The 22,099-nt window shown below is 46.8% G+C and overlaps 1 protein-coding gene across 1 annotated transcript; it reads right to left on the reverse strand.

Moving 5' to 3' along the window:
* Positions 1-1,258: 1,258 nt before the first annotated feature.
* Positions 1,259-21,718, reverse strand: tsn (translin). Its single transcript, XM_033024896.1, has 6 exons — positions 21,327-21,718; positions 19,033-19,126; positions 15,379-15,475; positions 10,622-10,737; positions 6,949-7,028; positions 1,259-2,852 (listed from the first exon to the last, which is right to left on the reverse strand). The coding sequence occupies exons 1-6, from the start codon at positions 21,390-21,392 to the stop codon at positions 2,610-2,612; spliced, it is 696 nt and encodes a 231-aa protein (XP_032880787.1). The 5' UTR covers positions 21,393-21,718; the 3' UTR covers positions 1,259-2,609.
* Between the last annotated feature and the right edge of the window lie 381 nt (positions 21,719-22,099).

A 22,099-nucleotide genomic window follows, 5' to 3' on the forward strand; every position in this document is an offset into this window, starting at 1 on the left:
TAGTGTTTAAAAAATGTTGAGAATCTCTCTCCTGTCAATCACGCCCTGAAAGCCACACCAGTTCCGGTGGGAGGGGGAGGGGTTATAAAACCCGGAAGTGTGGGTGTGGCTCAGTCTCTGCATGATGGGGGAGGGAGAGGTCATGACTGTCTGAGCTGTGAATCAACTGAACACACTGAATGTCTTCTGAACTGTGAGTTTGGTGTTTTGTGTGGTTTTATGGTGGTTTCACCCCGCATTAAATGGTATGAAGCTGCATTTGAATTTGGTGGCCTTGGACCCTGCTTGAAGTTGAATAAAACTGCACTGAATTTGGTGGCCTTGCACCCTGCTTGATGTGGTATGAAACTGCACTTGAATTCGGTGGCCTTGCACCCTGCTCATAGTGGTAAGAAACTGCACTTGAATTTGGTGGTACACAATATTGCTGGGGAAACTCAGCGGGTGCAGCAGCATCTATGGAGCGAAGGAAATAGGCGACGTTTCGGGCCGAAACCCTTCTTGAATTTGGTGGCCTTGCACCCTGCTTGAAATGGAATTTCAAGGAATAGTCATGAGTCAACTGCCAGCCCACAAGCCGTGAGTGAGCTGCCAGCAGATCATGCTTGAGTGACTGAGCTGCCACCCCAAGAACCTATACCAGCGCTCCAGAAAGCCCCCCCACTGGCCACCAATATTGGAATTGGTGGAGAGGTGGAATATTGCGTCGGGGGACCAGCCCTCCCGTGTGAACATGGGACCCTACGGGTCCCACTTAGTCTAGTATTGTATAGGGATCAGTTTTGGTCTCCTAATTTGAGGAAGGACATCCTTATGATTGAGACAGTGCAGCGTAGGTTCACAAGATTGATCCCTAGGATGGCGGGACTGTCATATGAGGAAAGATTGAAAAGACTAGGCTTGTATTCACTGGAGTTTAGAAGGATGAGGGGATAAACTGACCGAGTCCGCACCGACCAGCGATCCCCGCACATTAACACTTTCCTACACACACCAGGGACAATTTATAATCATACCAAGACAATTAACTGACAAACCTGCACGTCTTTGGAGTGTGGGAGGAAACCCAAGGTCTCAGAGAAAACCCACCCGCTCACCAGGAGAACGTACAAACTCCGTACAGGCATCACCAGTGGTTGGGATCGAACACAGATTTCTGGCGCTGCAAGCAAGCGCTGTGAGGCAGCAACTCTACCGCTGTGCCACCGTGCCAAATTGTGCTTAGGACTTTGCTCAAAATGATACCACAAGCAAGTAGTAATATCTATTTTTTATTTTCTTTGCAGCTCGTCAAGAGATAAAGTGGAAATTAAATGACAGGTTGAGCACAGAGTGGAGTGCGGGGATGAGTGGTACATCGGCACAGAAGCTCAACACCGACAAAAAAACAAGCCAAGGGTGGTTTGGAAAGAGATAAACCTGCGCAAACCTGCATAATACTGATCTCACTGGAGGTCATCGTCGCTCTTTAAACACTTGGTCCAAACATTATTTCACCCGTGCCAGAGCAGGAATATAAATAACATGCTCTCCATTTCCATCGCAACCACAACAACCAATAACTCGTAGAAACACGGAACTGTGGATACTCGACGGGTCGGGCAGCATCGCTGGAGAAAACATGGATGGGTGACGATTCGCATTGCCACCCTACTTTGGACTGATTGTAGGGGAGCGGGGGGGGAAGAAAGCTAGAAGAGAGGAGATACACAAGTGTATCCCCTCTCCTCTCCTCTCTTCTCCCCTCTCCTCTCCTCTCTTCCCCTTCCCTCTCCTCCCCTCTCCTCCCCTTCCCTCTCTTCCCCTCTCCTCTCCTCCCTCTCCTCTCCTTCCCTCTCCTCTCCTTCCCTCTCCTCTCCTCCCCTTCCCTCTCCCTTCCCCTGTGAGGAGCAAGAGCCGATAGGCGGGAGAACTGAGGAGACGAGACCTTAACCCTGCGCCCTCTAGTTTTAGAACACTCCCCCATTACAGGAAGCATGTGGAGGCTTTGGAGACGGTGCAGAGGAGGTTTACCAGAATGGACTCGAGGGTATTAGGTGCAGGAAGGAACTGCAGATGCTGGTTTACACCGAAGATAGACACAAAGTGCTGGAGTAACTCAGCCGGACAGGCAGCATCTCTGGAGAGAAGGAATGGAATGGGTGACGTATCGGGTCGAGACCCTTCCTCAGACTAAGTATCGGGGAAAGGGAAGCGAGCGACTGAGGAAAGAGAGGAGAGGCAGGACAAAGCGTGATTATATCGGGGGGGGGGGGATAAAGCTGGAAACTGAACCCTCCTCTCTTCCAGCTCTCAGGGGCTATGGGGGAAAATGCAGGAGAATGGGGGAGGGTAAGATAGATCAGCCACGATTGAATGGCGGAGTAGACTTGATGGGCCGAATGGCCTAATTCTGCTTTCACTTATGTATGACCTTCCTTTCCCCTCTCCACAATCAGTCTGAAGACAGGTCCAGGCCAGAAACGTCACCTGTCCATGTTCTCCAGAGATGCTGCCTGACCTGCTGAGTTACTCCAGCGTGTTGTGCCATCCAGCAACCGATTCGCTCCCCTCCTCCACGCCACACACCCATGGCCTCCACCGAGGAGGAGGAGGAGCACGACGAGGAGCTACTTGTCCAGCGTCTTGCCTTCGCTGGGCGCGTCCCCTTTACCCAGCCCGCGGATGGACAGGTCGTAAACCACCTCCTCTATCTTCTTCACGTCGTACTTCAGGCCGTCGTAGCGCTTGCGCAGCGAGTCGTTCTTCAGGTTGAGCAGCCGGAAGCCCGAGTCCAACTCGTTGATGAAGGAGGAGATGCGCAGAGGCCGCGTGTAGTCGCCCGCGGTGACGCTGTTCAGAGCCAGCCGCGACTGTGCCGGGGGGGGGAACCAAGGGGAAAACGATGGGGGGTTAATTATTGCAATCTGATCCCTTGCCGCCATTAACATCGAGAATACAACAGTACATCAGTACTGGATCTTATAGAAACTTACACAATTCTTAAGGGGTTGGACAGGCTAGATGCAGGAAGATTGTTCCCGATGTTGGGGAAGTCCAGAACAAGAGGTCACAGTTTGAACATAAGGGGGAAGTCTTTTAGGACCGAGATGAGAAAAAAGAAATTCACACAGAGAGTGGTGAATCTGTGGAATTTTCTGCCACAGAAAGTAGTTGAAGCCAGTTCATTGGCTATATTTAAGAGGGAGTTAGGGGGTATGGAGAGAAGGCAGGTACAGGATACTGAGTTGGATGATTAGCCATGATCATATTGAATGGTGGTGCAGGCTCGAAGGGCCGAATGGCCTACCCCTGTACTTCACACTGTGTTTTTGATTTTGTGTTTTTGGATTGAATTCTGTTTTTAATTTGTGTCTCTGTGATGTCTTTATTACTTGTTATATTCCGATTATATGTTATTCCGATTACTATGTAAGGTGTCCTTGAGATGTCTGAAAGGCGCCCATTAAATAAAATTTATTATTATTATTATTACTCCTGCACCTATTTTCTATGTTTCTAGTAGAGTCGCTGCCTTACAGTGTTTGCAGCGCTGGAGACCCGGATTCAATCCTGACTATGGGCGCTGTGTATACAGAGTTTGTATGTTCTGCCCGTGACCGCGTGGGTTTTCTCCAAGATTTGTCAGAGATCAGGTGTCAGAGGTCGTGGGGAAATGGCAGGAGAATGGGGTAGCAGGGAGAGATAGATCAGCCATGATTGAATGGTGGAGTAGACTTGATGGGCTGAATGACTTAATTCTACTCCAATCTTCAGTTTCCTCCCGCACTCCAAAGACGTTCAGGTTTGTAGGTTAATTGGCTTACTATGAATGTAAATTGTGCCCAGTGTGTGTAGGATAGTGTTAGTGCGCGGGGATCGCTAGTCGGCGCGGATTTGGTTGGCTGAAGAGCCTGTTTCTGTGCCGTTGCCTGATCTATAGAGGGAGGTTGTGCAGGCGAGGACTCTATTCCTTGGAGTGCAGGAGGATGAGGGGTGATCTTGTGGAACTGTACGGAATCATGAGAGGAATAGAATGAGAGATTACAGAGGAGATTTACTAGAATGTTGCCTGGGTTTCAACAACTAAGTTACAGAGATGGGTTGAATAAGTTAGGTCTTTATTCTCTGGAGCGCAGAAGGTTAAGGGGGGACTTGATAGAGGTCTTTAAAATGATGAGAGGGATAGACAGAGTTGATGTGATCAAGCTTTTCCCTTTGAGAATAGGGAAGATTCAAACAAGAGGACATGACTTCAGAATTAAGGGACAGAAGTTTAGGGGTAACATGAGGGGGAACTTCTTTACTCAGAGAGTGGTAGCGGTGTGGAATGAGCTTCCAGTGGAAGTGGTGGCGGCAGGTTCGTTGGTATCATTTAAAAATAAATTGGATAGGCATATGGATGAGAAGGGAATGGAGGGTTATGGTATGAGTGCAGGCAGGTGGGACTAAGGGAAAAAAGTTGTTCGGCACGGACTTGTAGGGCCGAGATGGCCTGTTTCCGTGCTGTAATTGTTATATGGTTATATGGTTATAATAGATGGGGTTAATGTACAGAGTTTCTTGCCCAGAGCTGGGGTTTCGGGAACCAGAGGACACAGGTTTAAGATGGGGGAGGAAAGATTTAATGCATACCTGAGGAGTCACTTTTTTGTTTACACAAAGGGCGGATGGAACGAGCTGCCAGAGTAGGTCGTTGAGGCAGGTAGTACCGCAACATTTGGGAAACATTTGGACCAGGATAGGTTTGGAGGGATGCGGGCCAGGGTGGGACTAGTAGATGGGACATTTGCGGGCAAGTTGGGCCGAAGGGCCTGTTTCCACACTGAATGATTCTGACCCTCTATCACAATAACGGCGAGAGGGAGACAGTACGGGAGGGAACAGGCCTCACTCCCCACCAACATCCTCAGGATTTTTTACAGGGGCACGGTGGAGTCTGTACTAAACGTACTGCATTAACATGTGGTACTCCAACTGTAACTGCTCAGACAGGAAGGCTCTGCAGAGGGTAGTGAGGGGAGCAGAGAGGATCATTGGCGTCTCCCTACCCTCAGTACAAGAACTGTTCCAGAGCCGTTGCCTTAAAAAAAGCACTGAGCATAGCAAAGGACAGACTGCACCCACTCCACACACACCTGGATCTCCTGCCATCAGGCAAGAAATACCGTAGCATCAAAGCCCTGACAACCAGACTGCTAAACAGCTTCCTGCCACAGGCTGTGAGGCTGCTAAACAGTCACTCCACCTGATTCTACTACTTTTTTGCACTGACAATTTTATAACAACTCTGGCACTGGCCATTTAAATCAGCTGCCCTGGACAATTTATGACTGTTTTTACTTGTATTTTAATGCTGCTGTTTTTACCTGCAATTTTTAACTATTCGCATTGTTTTTATCAGGGACTGGATTGTTTTTATTTATGTGAAATGTTTAAGTTTTATGTGCGATGCTCTGGTATTCCCTGGGAAACGTCTTCTCATTTTGCACTGTACAACTGTCAAGGAGGACTCTCTAACTTCTACAGGTGCACAGTAGAGAGCATGCTGACTGGTTGCATCGTGGCTTGGTTCGGCAACTTGAGCGCCCAGGAGAGGAAAAGACTACAAAAAGTAGTAAACACTGCCCAGTCCATCATCGGCTCTGGCCTTCCTTCCATCGAGGGGATTTATCACAGTCGCTGCCTCAAAAAGGCTGGCAGTATCATCAAAGACCCACACCATCCTGGCCACACACTCATGTCCCTGCTACCTTCAGGTAGAAGGTACAGGAGCCTGAAGACTGCAACAACCAGGTTCTGGAATAGCTACTTCCCCACAGCCATCAGGCTACTAAACCTGGCTCGGAAAAAACTCTGATTATTAATAACCCATTATCTGTTATTTGCATTTGATCAGTTTATTTATTCATGTGTGTATATATTTATATAATGGTATATGGACACACTGATCTGTTCTGTAGTCAATGCCTTCTATGTTCTGTGTGCTGAAGCAAAGCAAGAATTTCATTGTCCTATCAGGGACACATGACAATAAACTCACTTGAACTTGAACTTTGCAAGATGACAATAAAGGTCGATTGATTGAAAAGTAAAAGGGAATGAGGGAGGACGCAGGGTGGGAAGCGGAGCGAGAGTTAATGAGCCATTCCTGTTTCCACAAAGAACACCAACATTGCAAAGAAACATGGCAAGGTGTTGCTCAGGATCCGTTACAGATAAAGAATTGGTGATCTGCCATATATTAGGACAGGGACAAGGCAAGGGTCAAAGAGGTTGGATTAAGGAGTGTGGGTGGGGAGGTTTTGGAGGGAGAGTGCCTGGGCAGTGGATGTCCGGTGGTCGAGCAACTACACGCTCAAGAAGCCAAAATTCAAGCTCAGAGATCTTAAAATGTGGCAAGGGGTTAATTTTAGAGATACAGTGCGGAAACAGGCCCGCGCCGACCAGCGACCCCCGCACACTCACGCTATCCTACACACTCTAGTGACAATTTACAATTTTACAAAAGCCAATTAGCCTACAAACCTGCACGTCTTTGGACTGTGTGGGAGGAAACCGGAGCGACCGGAGAAAGCCCATGCAGGTCACGGGGAGAACGTACAAACTCCCTACAGACAGCACCCGTCGTCAGGATCGAACCCGGGTCCCTGGCGCCGTATAGCAGCAACTCTACCGCTGCGCCAGCGAGCCGTCCCAATGTACTGAAGGGGATTGACAGAGGATTTGGGAATAAAGATCCGGTGTAGATGGGAGATTGGGAGAGGCTCATAACGCTGGGCAATTTTACACAAAATGGAATTAGATGAGCGCCAGTCAAGGGGTTCACACAGCAAGGTTTTGTGAAGAACGCGATTGAGAGACGATATTTTACAGCCCACCATTAAGTTGCGTGAATGTGCGCACAGATTCGCGCAGCAGCTTGATTAACAATTGCATCACGTGTCCATAAACCTTACTGTAGCTTACCAGTTCATTGGCGAGAATCAGCAGTCCTGAAAGGTAATCCTCGATATCGAGATGGAACCCTTTGTGTCTCTTCACTTGAACTGAATCGCAGCCAAAAAACAAAAATTTAATTTAATTTCTCATTCTTGACTGGCTTTTAAAAAAATCGCTTTAACAGAATACGTTATGCAGGGTGACTTGGACATGTTGGGTGAGTAGGCAGATGCAGTTTAATGTGGATAAATGTGAGGTTATCCACTTTGGTAGCAAAAACAGGACGGCAGATTGCTATCAAAATGGTGTCAAGTTGGGAAAAGGGGAAGTACAACAGGGTCTGGGGGGTCCTTGTACATCATTCAATGAAAGTAAGCATGCAGGTACAGCTGGGGGGTGGGAGATTGCAACCTTCATGTGGTCCGCCCTGTTTCGACGAATGCAATCAACCCGGCGTGCACAATCAAATAAGATCAAATAGAACGGTCCTACAACTTTAGGCTGTGCACACCATACGCAAGAAGAAGGAGGTACAGCAGGCAGTGAAGAAAGCGAATGGCAGGTTGGCCTTTATAACAAGAGGATTTGAGTATAGGAGTAAAGAGGTCCTTCTGCAGTTGTACAGGGCCTTAGTCAGACCACATCTGGAATATTGTGTGCAGTTTTGGTCCCCTAATTTGAGGAAGGACATTCTTGCTATTGAGGGAGTGGAGCGTAGGTTTACAAGGTTAATTCCCGGGATGGCGGGACTGTCATATGCTGGGAGAATGGAGCGGCTGGGCTTGTATACTCTGGAGTTCAGAAGGATGAGAGGGATTCTTATTGAAACATATAAGATTTATTAAGGGTTTGGACACGCTAGAGGCAGGAAACATGTTCCCGATGCTGGGGGAGTCCAGAACCAAGGGCCACAATTTAAGAATAATGGGTAAGCCATTTAGAACGGAGACGATGAAACACTTTTTCTCACAGAGAGTTGTGAGTCTGTGGAATTCTCTGCCTCAGAGGGCAGTGGAGGCTGGTTCTCTGGATACTTTCAAGAGAGAGCTAGATAGGGCTCTTAAAGATAGCAGAGTCAGGGGATATGGGGAGAAGGCAGGAACGGGGTACTGATTGGGGATGATCAGCCATGATCACATCGAATGGCGGTGCTGGCTCGAAGGGCCGAATGGCCTACTCCTGCACCTATTGTCTATTGTTAACACATTTCATCAAATTGTATTAGTCATTAATGATTGAGTTATTCCTCTAATTCCTTTACATTGCTCCTTTTGGAGGAACTGGATAGAGTGGACGCAGAGAGGATATTTCCACTAGTGGGAGAGTCTAGGGCCAGAAGCCATAGCATCAGTGTAAATGGACGTACCTTTAGAAAGGAGATGAGGAGGAATTTCTTTAGTCAGAGGGTGGAGAATCTGTGGAATTCATTGCTGTGGAACCCAAGTCATTGGGCATTTTTAAGGCGCAAATCGAACAACCCTTGATTAGTACGGGTATCAGGGATTATGGGTAAAAGTCAGCAGAATGGGTTTGAGAGGAAAAGATAGATCAGCCGTGATGGAATGGCATAGTAGAACTCGGTTTTTAACTTTGGCTTATAAGTTGGCTGAACGCAGTAATACTGCCGCCTGATTTTTTGCACTGACAATTTAATAACAACTCTGGCACTGGCCACTTAAATCAGCTGCCCTGGACAATTTATGACTGTTTTTACGTATTTTAATGTTGCTATTTTTTATCTGCACTTTTTAACTATTCGTATTGTTTTTATCAGGGACTGAATTGCTTTTATTGTTTTTATTTTTGTGTGAAATGTTTAAGTATTATGTGCGATGCTCCGGTGTTCCCTGGGAAACGTCTTCTCATTTTGCACTGTGCAACTGTTGCTTTGCAAGATGACAATAAAAGTTGATTGATTGATTGATTGATTGATTGATTGATGTGCACCCACATTCCCCATCACAGTGAAGAAGGAATACCCTTATGGGCCTCCCCCTTCAACCATAGCGAATACTAGATTTCTGCAATAAAACAGGACGTTGACAAAAAAAGTTAAGATTGGGACAAGAATTTCACAATTACAATCCCGGGGGAGGCTGAAGGCCTTGTGTAAACTGATGGGCCACCTTGATACATTATGGATCAATTTTCGGAATAATAATAGTGGGCCTACTGGGAATAAGATTCATTTGTTGCTTGTTAACCCCCCCCCCCCCAGAGGAGGTATTACCACTAGAAGATTGTTCCCGATGTTGGGGAAGTCCAGAACAAGGGGTCACAGTTTAAGGATAAGGGGGAAGTCTTTTAGGACCGAGATGAGAAAAACATTTTTCACACAGAGAGTGGTGAATCTGTGGAACTCTCTGCCACAGAAGGTAGTTGAGGCCAGTTCATTGGCTATATTTAAGAGGGAGTTAGATGTGGCCCTTGTGGCTAAAGGGATCAGGGGATATGGAGGTAGGCAGGTACAGGACACCGAGTTGGATGATCAGCCATGATCATATTGAATGGCGGTGCAGGCTCAAAGGGCCGAATAGCCTACTCCTGCACCTATTTTCTATGTAGAGTGGTTGCTTCAGACCTTGAGTATGACGAGGAAGAATGTCACGGTGGCGCGGCGGTAAGAGTTGCTGCCTTACAGCACTTGCTATGCTCAAGACCCGCATTCGATCCCGACTACGGGTGCTGTCTGTTCGGAGTTTGTACGTTCTCCCCGTGACTGCGTGGGTTTCCTCTGAGATCTTTGGTTTCTGCCCACACTCCAAAGATGCACAGGTTTGTAGGTTAATTTGTTCGGTATTAGTAAAAAAAATGATCCCTAATGTGCGTGTAGGATAGTGTTACTGTGCGGGGTTCGCTGGTCGGCGCGGACTCGGTGGGCCGAAGGGCCTGTTTACAAAAATGTTCCCAATGTTGAACCAGGGGCCACAGTTTAAGAATAAGGGGTAAGCCATTTAGAACGGAGACTTTTTCACACAGAAAGTTGTGTGTGTGGAATTCTCTGCCTCAGAGGGCGGAGGAGACCGGTTCTCTGGATACTTTCAAGAGAGAGCCAGGTAGGGCTCTTAAAGATAGCGGAGGCAGGGGATATGGGGAGAAGGCAGGAACGGGGTACTGATTGGGGATGATCAGCCATGATCACATTAAATGGCGGTGCTGGCTCGAAGGTTCGAATGGCCTACTCCTGCACCTATTGTCTCAAGATGAGATCTTTGCCTGAGGGCTATGAGTTCCTAAACCCCAGGGAATAGGTTGATCATGTCTGATCAAAAAGGAGGGATTGTGAGAGAATTTAGGAAAGCCTCGGTCGAATGATTGTGCATTGCTTACGGGTGCTTCTTTGTGTGTGATGTTATTATCTGTTATCTGCAAAACCAACAGATAATAACATCATGCACGGGTATGTACAGGTCTGAGTAATGTAATTTAGGCAGCTTTGATCAAATCGCAAGCCCTCGACTAAACTATTTAAGGAACTCAGGACTGGGCTAGTCTGCACATACACTTGTTTGTTCGGCAGTATGTAAACCAGTGCTGTCTGTACTCTTGAGGAGCTGTCTCCTCGGGCAATTCCTCCGTGATATCACGTAATAAAGTCTCGCTCTCCGAGTCCTCGACTGATTTCTCCGACAGGCTGGCCCGAGAGTTATTGCCACGGCAGCAAAGCAAAAGCAGAATTAAGGCACAGCGCGTAACGTACTTCCCAGTATTGCGGCTACATCTTCCCGTGTCACCAGGGTTTCCGACTCCAGATAGACCACGAACGCAGCCAGGAAGATCAGGCGCTGCAGTACGAACCGCCAGTGCTCATTGAACCTGGATAGAAATACTCAAGTGTCACACACAGGTTTGGTCTCATCCTCAACGCTGGCAGTACATTGCGAACAGTGATCGTGTAATTGGACTGACAATCACAAGAATATTTAGATAAGGGGCGGCACGGTGGCGCAGCGGTAGTGTTGCTGCCGTACAGCGCCAGAGACCCTGGTTCTATCCTGTCTACAGGTGCTGCCTGCACAGAGTTTGTAGATTCGCTCCGTGAATGAGTGGGTTTTCTCTGGGAGCTCGTTTCCGCCCAGACTCCAAAGATTTACAGGTTTGTAGGCTAATTGGCTTTGATGAAAATTGTAAATTGTAATAAGATGTGCTGTCTTCCTGGTGCCAGGATCCAGGATCCAGGATGTCATGGACATGGCTCCAGGATGTCACGGACAGAGTGCAGAAAATCCTCAAGGGTGAAGGTGAACAGCCGGAAGTGGTAGTGCATGTCGGCACAAACGATGTCGGAAAGAAGGGGATAAATATTCTGCTGCGTGACTTTAGAGAGCTCGGAAAAATGCTGAAAAGCAAGACCTCCAGGGTTGTTATCTCCGGTTTGCTTCCAGTTCCTCGTGCTGGCGAGAGCAGGAACAGGGAGATACGGGACCTGAATGTGTGGCTGAGGAACTGGTGCACGGGGCAGGGATTTAGATTCTTAGATCACTGGGATCTGTTTTGGAGTAAGGGGGATCTGTACAAAAGGGATGGATTGCATCTTAACAGGTGGGGGACCAGCATTCTGGCAGGCAGGTTTGCCACTGCTACACGGGTGGTTTTAAACTGAATAAGGGGGGTGGGGTGTCAAATGGGATAGTTGAGGAGGGAGTTAAAGGGAAAGGGTTTTTTAAATGTGTGAGCAGAGAGACAGAGGGGTGTAAAATGAGGGTAGAAGCAATAGGTAGCAAGGTGAAAAGTAAAAGTGGCAGGCAGACAAATCCAGGGCAAAAATCAAAAAGGGCCATTTTTCAACATAATTGTATAAGAGGTAAGAGTGTTGTAAAAACAAGCCTGAAGGCTTTGTGTCTCAATGCAAGGAGCATTCGTAATAAGGTGGATGTGTTGAATGTGCAGATAGCTATTAATGACTATGATATAGTTGGGATCACGGAGACATGGCTCCAGGGTGACCAAGGCTGGGAGCTGAACATCCAGGGATATTCAATAGGTGGGGTAGCGTTGCTGGTTAGAGAGGAGATTAACGCAATAGAAAGGAAGGACATTAGCTTGGAGGATGTGGAATTGATATGGGTAGAGCTGCAAAACACTAAGGGGCAGAAAACGCTAGTGGGATTTGTGTACAGGCCACCTAACAGTGGTAGTGGAGTTGCGGATGGCATCAAACAGGAAATTAGAAATGCGTGCATCAAAGGTAAAACAGTTATAATGGGTGACTTCAATCTACATATAGATTGGGTGAATCAACTTGGCAGGGGTGCTGAGGAAGAGGATTTCTTGGAATGTATGCGGGATAGTTTTCTAAACCAACATGTAGAGGAACCAACGAGAGAGCAGGCTATTCTAGACTGGATATTGAGTAATGAGGAATGGTTAGCTAGCAGTCTTGTTGTGCGTGGCCCCTTGGACAAGAGTGACCATAATATTGTTGATTTCTTCATTAGGATGGAGAGTGACATAGTTAATTCAGAAACAAGGGTCCTGAACTTAAAGAAAGGTAACATTGACAGTATGAGACATGAATTGGCCAAGATAGACTGGCAATTGATTCTTGAAGGGTTGACGGTGGATATGCAATGGAAGGCATTTAAAGACTGCATGGATGAACTACAACAAATGTTCATCCCAGTTTGGCAAAAGAATAAATCAGGGAAGGTAGTGCATCCGTGGATAACAAGGGAAATCAGGGATAGTATCAAAACAAAAGATGAAGCATACAAATTAGCCAGAAAAAGCAGTCTACCAGAGGACTGGGAGAAATTCAGAGTCCAGCAGAGGAGGACAAAGGGCTTAATTAGGAAAGGGGGAAATAGATTATGAAAGAAAACTGGCAGGGAACATAAAAACTGATTGCAAAGGTTTTTATAGATATGTGAAGAGAAAAAGATTAGTTAGAGGTCCCTTGCAGTCAGAAACAGGTGAATTGATTATGGGGAACAAGGACATGGCAGACCAATTGAATAACTACTTTGGTTCTGTCTTCACTAAGGAAGACATAAATAATCTGCTGGAAATAGCAGGGGACCAGGGGTCAAATGAGATGGAGGAACTGAGTGAAATCCAGGTTAGCCGGGAAGTGGTGTTAGGTGAATTGAATGGATTAAAGGCCGATAAATCCCCAGGGCCAGATAGGCTGCATCCCAGAGTACTTAAGGAAGTAGCTCCAGAAATAGTGGATGCATTAGTGATAATTTTTCAAAACTCTAGATTCTGGAGTAGTTCCTGAGGATTGGAGGGTAGCTAATGTAACCCCACTTTTTAAAAAGGGAGGCAGAGAGAAAACGGGGAATTACAGACCAGTTAGTCTAACATCGGTAGTGGGGAAACTGCTAGAGTCAGTTATTAAAGATGGGATAGCAGCACATTTGGAAAGTGGTGAAATCATTGGCCAAAGTCAGCATGGATTTATGAATGGTAAATCATGTCTGACGAATCTTATAGAATTTTTTGAGGATGTAACTAGTAGAGTGGATAAGGGAGTGGATGTGTTATATCTGGACTTTCAGAAGGCTTTTGACAAGGTCCCACATAAGAGATTAGTATACAAACTTAAAGCACACGGTATTGGGGGTTCAGTAGTGATGTGGATAGAGAACTGGCTGGCAGACAGGAAGCAAAGAGTAGGAGTAAACGGGTTATTTTCAGAATGGCAGGCAGTGACTAGTGGGGTACCGCAAGGCTCAGTGCTGGGACCCCAGCTATTTACAATATATATTAATGATTTAGACGAGGGAATTGAATGCAACATCTCCAAGTTTGCGGATGACACGAAGCTGGGGGGCAGTGTTAGCTGTGAGGAGGATGCTAGGAGGTTGCAAGGTGACTTGGATAGGCTGGGTGAGTGGGCAAATGCATGGCTGATGCAGTATAATGTGGATAAATGTGAGGTTATCCACTTTGGTGCCAAAAACAGGAAAGTAGACTGTTATCTGAATGGTGGCCGATTAGGAAAAGGGGAGATGCAACTAGACCTGGGTGTCATGGTACACCAGTCATTGAAAGTAGGCATGCAGGTGCAGTAGGCAGTGAAGAAAGCGAATGGTATGTTAGCATTCATAGCAAAAGAATTTGAGTATAGGAGCAGGGAGGTTCTGCTGCAGTTGTACAGGGTCTTGGTGAGACTACACCTGGAGTATTGCGTACAGTTTTGGTCTCCTAATCTGAGGAAAGACATTCTTGCCACAGAAGGTTCCCCAGACTGATTCCTGGGATGTCAGGACTTTCATATGAAGTAAGACTGGATAGACTCGGCTCGTACTCGCTAGAATTTAGAAGATTGAGGGGGGATCTTATAGAAACGTACAGAATTCTTAAGGGGTTGGACAGGCTAGGTGCAGGAAGATTGTTCCCGATGTTGGGGAAGTCCAGAACAAGGGGTCACAGTTTAAGGATAAGGGGGAAATCTTTTAGGACCGAGATGAGAAAAACATTTTTCACACAGAAAGTGGTGCATCTCTGGAATTCTCTGTCACAGAAGGTAGTTGAGGCCAGTTCATTGGCTATATTTAAGAGAGAGTTAGATGTGGCCCTTGTGGCTAAAGGGATCAGGGGGTATGGAGAGAAGGCAGGTATAGGATACTGAGTTGGATGATCAGCCATGATCATATTGAATGGCGGTGCAGGCTCGAAGGGCCGAATGGCCTACTCCTGCATCTATTTTCTATGTTTCTATGTCCCTAGTGTGTAGGATAGCACTAGCACATGGGGATCGCTGGTCGGTGCGGACTCAATGGGCCGAAGGACCTGTTTCTGCTCTGTATCTCTAAACTAAACTAAATTTGGGTTAAAAATTGTCATGGGTACCAAAAAGCCATCAGTCTGCTGAAGGATCCCGAACCAAAACACTGTCTGTACAGTTCCCCAATATCTAAATTATGTTCTCCAGTTGCTGCCTGACCCGCTGAAGTACTTTGTGCCTTTTCCTCTCTAAACCTTTCCTATCCATGTAGCTGTCTGAAGAATGGTCCTGACCCATAACCTCACCTATACAGAAATGCTGCCGACCCGCTGAGTTACTCCCTAATTTGTGTCTTTTCCCCTTCTAAAGCTTTCCTCTCCTTGTACCTGTCTGTAGAAGGGTCCTGACCCAAAACGCCACCTGTTCTCCACAGATGCTGCCTGACCTGCTGAGTTACTCCAGCACTGTGTCTATTTTTTTTGGTAAACCAGCACTTGTAGTTCCTTGTGTCCACATGCCTGTGAGCTTTGAGGTGTGCTCCAAGGTCTATAACCCAAGCATTGATCCCTGTATGGAAGGTATGGATGGTATACAAAATGCTGGAGTAACTCAGGCAGCATCTCTGGAGAGAAAGAATGGGTAACGTTTCGGGTCGAGAACCTTCTTCAGACCCCTGTATTTTCTCTTTACAGTTGCTGGAGTAACTCAGGGAAGGCTATTCCTTTCCTTTCTTCCCCACTTCATTTTTCAATTCAGGTACTTATAATTTGGTTTTCACCACTGACCTGTAGTACTGATCTGCGGGGAACTTGGTCTTCAGTTCTGCCAGGTGCGTCTTCACTGTATCAAAATGTTCCCGTGCTTTTTGGCACTTGTTCGGTACTAACAAGAAAATACAAATCAACAATTAAGACCGATACAAGTTTTTAAATCACAGTGGGTAAAGCTGCTGCCTTATGCTCCCCTTAGGCCAAGTCATTGAAAGGCACGGCATTTCCTTCCATTGCTACGCAGACGATACACAACTCTATCTCCCCCTGAAGCCCAAAAAACAATCAAATCTACTTAACCTTACCCGCAGCCTCAAGGATATAAAGTGCTGGATGGCCCAGAACTTCCTCCAACTAAACGAGAGTAAGTCTGAGGTCATCCTTCTCGGCCCCTCGGACTCAATCAAAATGATAGCAGGCAGTCTTGTAAGCCTTACCCCACTACTCAAACCTCACGTCAAAAACCTCGGCGTGATATTTGACTCAGCACTGAAATTTGACAAACAAGTCAATGCCGTGGTAAAAGCTAGCTTCTTTCAGCTTCGGACGATAGCTAAAATACAACAATTCCTCCACTTTGATGACCTCGAAAAGATCATCCACACATTTATCTCCTCCCGCCTAGATTACTGCAACTCTCTTTACACTAGCATCAGCCAATCTTCCCAGTCCCACCTGCAACTGGTCCAAAACGCCGCAGCGAGACTCCTGACTCCCGAAAAAGGGACCACATCACCCCGATCCTGGCCTCTCTCCACTGGCCCCCTGTGCGTTCCGTATACATTTCAAGACCCTCCTCTATGTCTACAAAGCCCTCAATGGGCTTGCCCCCTCCTACATTAAAAGTCTTCTCACCCACCACTCCGCCTCCAGGACCCTCAGATCGGCCGACTTGGGGCTGCTGAATATCCCGCGGTCTAGGCATAAGCTTAGGGGATACATCGCCTTTGCGGTTGCAGCTCCTAGACTGTGGAACAGCATCCCCCTTCCCATCAGAACTGCCCCCTCCATCGACTCCTTTAAGTCAAGACTAAAATCTTATCTATACTCCCAAGCCTTTCCTGACGTCCACTGAGCGAGGGCTATATGTATATATGTATGTAGTTTGTTTGTTTATACTATTCTTATAACAAATGTAAAGCACTTTGGCCAATGAGAGTTGTTTTTTAAATGTGCTATATAAATAAATGTGACTTGACTTGACTCACAGCACTAAAATCCCAGCCAGGCTCTGTCCTAACCTTGGGTGCTGTCTATGTGGAGTTTGCACATTCAGCCCGAGACCACGAGGGTTTCTTCCCCCATCCTAAAGACGTGTGCATTTGTAGGTTTAAAAAAGACACTTAAGCGTGCTGGAGTAACTCAGCAGGTCAGGCATCTTCTCAGGAGGACATGGATCAGTGATGTTTCAGGTTGAGGATCTTCTTCAGACATTGCGGGGATGGGTGGAAGGAGGGGGGCAAAGGAAATGTCTTTTGGACACCTTACAACCCTGTGGTATGAACATTGAATGTTCATACAAGTTCAAGTTCACATTTATTGCCACACGCACCAATTAAGGTACAGTGGAATTTGATTTACCATGCAGCCATACAAACAAAAAGAGCACTCCAACGTCGGGACGGACAGACACTAGCCGCGGCTTGGAGGTCCCGAATTGGCCGCTTCCTACTGGAGACCGGGTCTTCCCGATGTTATAGGCCGCAGGCCGGCAGTCAGAGCTCTTAAAGTCCACACCGTGCCTGTCAAGTCAAACTGAAATGAAAGAACAGGTGCAGAGAAATGCTACATTGAAATCACGAGACAGTGATTAAAGTCGGCGGAACCCCAGCCTGCCGAGTTCTGCCTGGGGGTCAAAAGAGCACACAGCCCCAGAAGCCAGTGAAGAAGACACAAGAGACTTGCGAGCGGCAAAACTTGAACAGTAAATCAAAAGGACTGTCCAAAAAGACTGCCGCGATAGCCAGAAAAGGCAAGCAGGACTGATTTTCTACAGACCCGATTGGCAGCCGGTAAGGACTGAACTCTAAATGGACTGAGCCGAAGACTGCAGCCCCAGAGACTCTGTTTAACCCTTTAATATCTGAGAAACTTGTCTGGCTAACGTGTTGATTGAGAAAGTTTGAAATATTGGTGGTGTTTGTTAACCAAGATGACAGGGTGATGATAGTGTTTGTTGTCTATGTAAAGTGCATCCTGCTTCACTGTGGGGTTAAGGGCTAATGTGAGCTAATTTCTAATACTTATATGCTATGTGTGGTGTTAGTTTAAATAATTGCATTTTAAAAAATATGATAAAATGTGTTAGAAAACAGTAAGATTCATATGATATTAAGCTAAAAAATTGGTAACAGTAGTGGGCATTATTTGTATTTTTCATTTAATGAAGTGTGAAAATTATTTTAAAAACAAAATGGCTGCTATGAGTTGGAATGTTAGATACATGTAATTTTCTGTTATTTATATTTGGTTACAGTAATGTGTATATTTTTTGCCTTTGTGTCTAAAGGTTTTTCACCTGATAAAGACCAAAACTGATAAAGACCAAAACTGTTAAAGACTAAAACTGCTAAAAACTGCTAAAGACTAATCTGCCAAAATAAAAGGAGGAGAAAATAAAAGGTGGAAAAGAAGTGTTTGGTCTAAGTGAATCCAGTTCATCATTTCGGGGTAGATAAATCAAATCCCTTTCAAGCGGGGAATCTGCAAAATCATTAGAAGACTTGACCGTGCCCGCGGCGAGAAACTCCGCAGACCGAGGCTTCAGGATGTCGTAGTCGGCGGGCTAGCGATCGGAGCATTTCTTCTGGCGACGCCCGGCTCAGCGATGGAGAGTCCATGCTGCGCCCGCTGCTGAAGCTCTGGACCCGACTCCGATAAAGGCCGCACCAATCCAAGTTGTTAGGCCGCGAGGGTGGAGGGAAAGACAGAACCGGGGGGGGGGGGGGGGGGGGTGAGTCCATAGGGGGAGTCCAGAACCAGGTGCCACAGTTTAAGAATAAGGGGTAAGCCATTTAGAACAGAGATGAGGAAAAACTTTTTCACACAGCGAGTTGTGAATCTGTGGAATTCTCTGCCTCAGAAGACAGTGGAGGGCGATTCTCTGGGTGGAGGGCGATTTTCAAGAGAGAGTTAGATAGAGCTTAAAGATAGTGGAGTCACGGGATATGGGGAGAAGGCAGGAATGGGGTGCTGATTGTGGATCAGCCATGATCACATTGAATGGCGGTGCTGGCTCGAAGTGCCGAATGGCCTACTCCTGCACCTATTGTCTATTGAATGCTCTAATTTTAAATACTTGTAACTTCTTCTTACTCTCCCCCTTCCTCCACCCTAGTTCTTTAACCAGCTCCGTAGACCTCCACATTGTTTCCCTCTTGAGATCCCACCTTCCCCAGCCAACAGTGGACTTACCAGGCAGTGCCCTGCCTTTTTTTTGTGGCTGGCCTTGAATAGCCCTTTTCTCACCTCCAGCTCCATTCACTCCCTCAACCCCCCCCCCCCCCCCCCCCCCGCACCCCCAACTTTCAGTCTGAAGAAGAGCCCCGACCCAAAATGTCACCCATCATTTTTCTCCTGATGCTGCCTGACCCACTGAGTTACTCCAGGAATGTGTGTCTATCAGTGGAAAAAGTTACTACCTCAGCTTTCTTCCACTGTGATACTTACTTTCTTTAAAGCCGGATATTTGGTGGACAGTCTGCAGCAGGGTTAGAATCTCACGAGCTGTTTGTTCAAGGACTTGAACCACTTTTCGTATATCCTGCAGATGACAAGGAGAGTAGAGAAAGACTGACCATAGAGCACTGTGAGGAAAGTCGGATTTATTTCTCAGATAAGAATTAGATTTGTACGGCACGGTGGCGTAGCGGTAGAGCTGCTGTCTCACAACGTCAAGACCTGGGTTTGGTCCTGACTACGGGTGTTGTCTGTGTGGAGTTTGTATGTTCGCCCCGTGACCATGTAGGTTTCCTCCAGGTGCTCAGGTTTCCTCCACACGTTCCAAAGACGTGCTGTTTTGCAGGTGAATTGCCTCTGGTGTGTAAGACATAGAACATACGTAGAAGGATGATCGCTGGTCAGTGCAGACTGTCTGGTCAGGGCAAAAGGCCTGTTTCCACGCTGCATCTGGCCTGAATGGCTGTATGGCCATATTGTCTATCTCCAAATTACTAACATGCTAACATATGGCATCTCTGTGTGGTATCTCAGCTGCATGGAGGCGGAGAGGGGAGCTCTTCAGCGCGTCGTCCACAGAGCGCAGATTATTGGGACACAGCTACCAGCCTTGGAGGGCATCTATTACACACGGTGCCTCAGGAAGGCCGTCAGCATCCATAAAAACTCCTCACACCCTTGTAATGGACTGTTCGAGCTCCTACCTTCCGGCAGACATTACAAGGCCTTCTACGCCCGCACCTCCAGACTCAGGAACAGCTTCATCCCAGAGCAATAGCTGCTCTGAACCGGCCCTGTTGAGTGCCCCCCACCCCCATGAACTGTCTCCCTCGGATGGTCACGTCGCACATCGACCCGGCACAGGCACATTTGCACTTTAGACTGTTTTGACTGTTTTACTGTTCTTTTTATAAATCTAAATTGTATTAGTTGTTTATGACATCGGATGGAAGCTGCATACCAAATCACGTTGTACATATGTGCAATGACAATAAAATATATTATTATTATTATTATTAAACTCAAGTCAAGTCAAGTTTATTCGTCACATACACATACGAGATGTGCAGTGAAATGAAAAGTGGCAATGCTCGCAGACTTTGTGCAAAAAAAAAAACAAACAAATAAATAAACTACAAACAGAATGGAACAGAATCACATATTCTTTTACATATTAAATATTGTGGGCGGAAGGAAAAAGGGAAAAAAAACAGCAATTTTTTTTAAAGCAATAGAGTGGTACAGTAAGGTTAGTCCCTGGTGAGATAGGAGTTTACAGTCCTAATGGCCTCTGGGAAGAAACTCCTTCTCAACCTCTCCGTTCTCACAGCATGGCAACTGAGGCGTTTGCCTGACTGTAGCAGCTGGAACAACCCGTTGCAGGGGTGGAAGGGGTCTCCCATGATCTTATTGGCTCTGGAGTTGCACCTCCTGATGTATAGTTCCTGCAGAGGGGCAAGTGAAGTTCCCATAGTGCGTTCGGCCGAACGCACTACTCTCTGCTAGATTAGATTGTAAGCAATTGCAGGGAGTAGTAGGCATAGCCCAGTTAATGACACAGACCAAACTGCCCACTAAGCCACCATTTACAAAGGGTGACAGTGGCACAGCTGCAGCCTCGCTGCGCCAGAAACCCGGATCAATCCCAACCTTCTATGCTGTCTGTGAGCAGTTTGCATGTTCTCCCTGTCACCCTGTGGGCTTCCTCCAGGTGCTCTAGTTTCCTCCCACACCTCAAAGATATCGAGGTATGTAGGTTAGTTTAGAGATAGAGGAGATTTACTAGAATGTTGCCTGGGTTTCAGCACCTAAGTTACAGAGAAAGGTTGAACAAGATAGGTCTTTATTCTTTGGAGCGCAGAAGGTTAAGGGGGGGACTTGATAGAGGTCTTTAAAATGATGAGAGGGATGGACAGAGTCGACGTGGATAAGCTTTTTCCATTGAGAGTAGGGAAGATTCAAACAAGAGGACATGATTTGAGAATTAAGGGACAAAAGTTTAGGGGTAACATGAGGGGGAACTTCTTTACTCAGAGGGTGGTAGCTGTGTGGAATGAGCTTCCAGTGGAAGTGGTGGAGGCAGGTTCGATTTTATCATTTAAAAATAAATTGGATAGGTATATGGACGGGAAAGGAATGGAGGGTTATGGTCTGAGTGCAGGTAGATGGGACTAGGTGAGAGTAAGTGTTCGGCAAGGGGGGGGCTCAGGCTGCGGCAACAGCCAGGGCGCTAATGTAAAGGCAGGGTTCGCGTTCAGGACAAACCGGTCGCCGGGGACACCCACCTCCCTGACGTCCTGGTCGGCGGCCAGAGAGGCCTGGACTGCGCCGAACAGCTCGTTGACCGACATAGAGGCAGCGCTTCACCGGCGATGGACCTGACCCGGAGTCCATCCACACAACAGCTCCAGCTCCCGTTCTCTCTTCCCTCTCTTTCTCTTCTCTCTCTCTCCGCTCTCTATACCCTCTCTTTCTATCTCTTCTCTCCCGTTCTCTCTTCTCACTCCTCTCTCCCTTTCTTCTTCTCCTCTCTCTTTCTTTCTCTCTCCCTCCCTTCTCCTCCTCCTTTTCCCGCCCCTTATTTCTCTCACCCCGTCTCTCTCTCTCTTTCTTCTTTTCTCCTTCTCTCTCTCCCTCTTTCTCCCTCCTTTCTTCTTGGCGCCAGGCAACGAGGCGCGACCACCGCAGGAAGGGTCCTTCCGTATCACTCGTCGCACGTCAGCTTCCCCAGTTGTGCCTGTTTTTATAAACTCATAAGTTTTGCACTATCAATGTTTGTTTGTTTTTACTTGTGTATATGTATCAAGTTCTATAAACATGTTTTGCCCTATTATTGTTTTTATGTGTATATATATATTTTTCCAGATATGTTCATGTCATATGAGCAGAATTTGTATAATATATAGACAATAGGTGCAGGAGTAGGCCATTCGGCCCTTCGAGCCTGCACCGCCATTCAATATGATCATGGCTGATCATCCAACTCAGTATCCTGTACCTGCCTTCTCTCCATACCCCCTGATCCCTTTAGCCACAAGGGCCACATCTAACTCCCTCT

This window comes from Amblyraja radiata, chromosome 7 (assembly GCF_010909765.2).
Source record: "Amblyraja radiata isolate CabotCenter1 chromosome 7, sAmbRad1.1.pri, whole genome shotgun sequence".
Lineage (NCBI taxonomy): Eukaryota > Metazoa > Chordata > Chondrichthyes > Rajiformes > Rajidae > Amblyraja > Amblyraja radiata.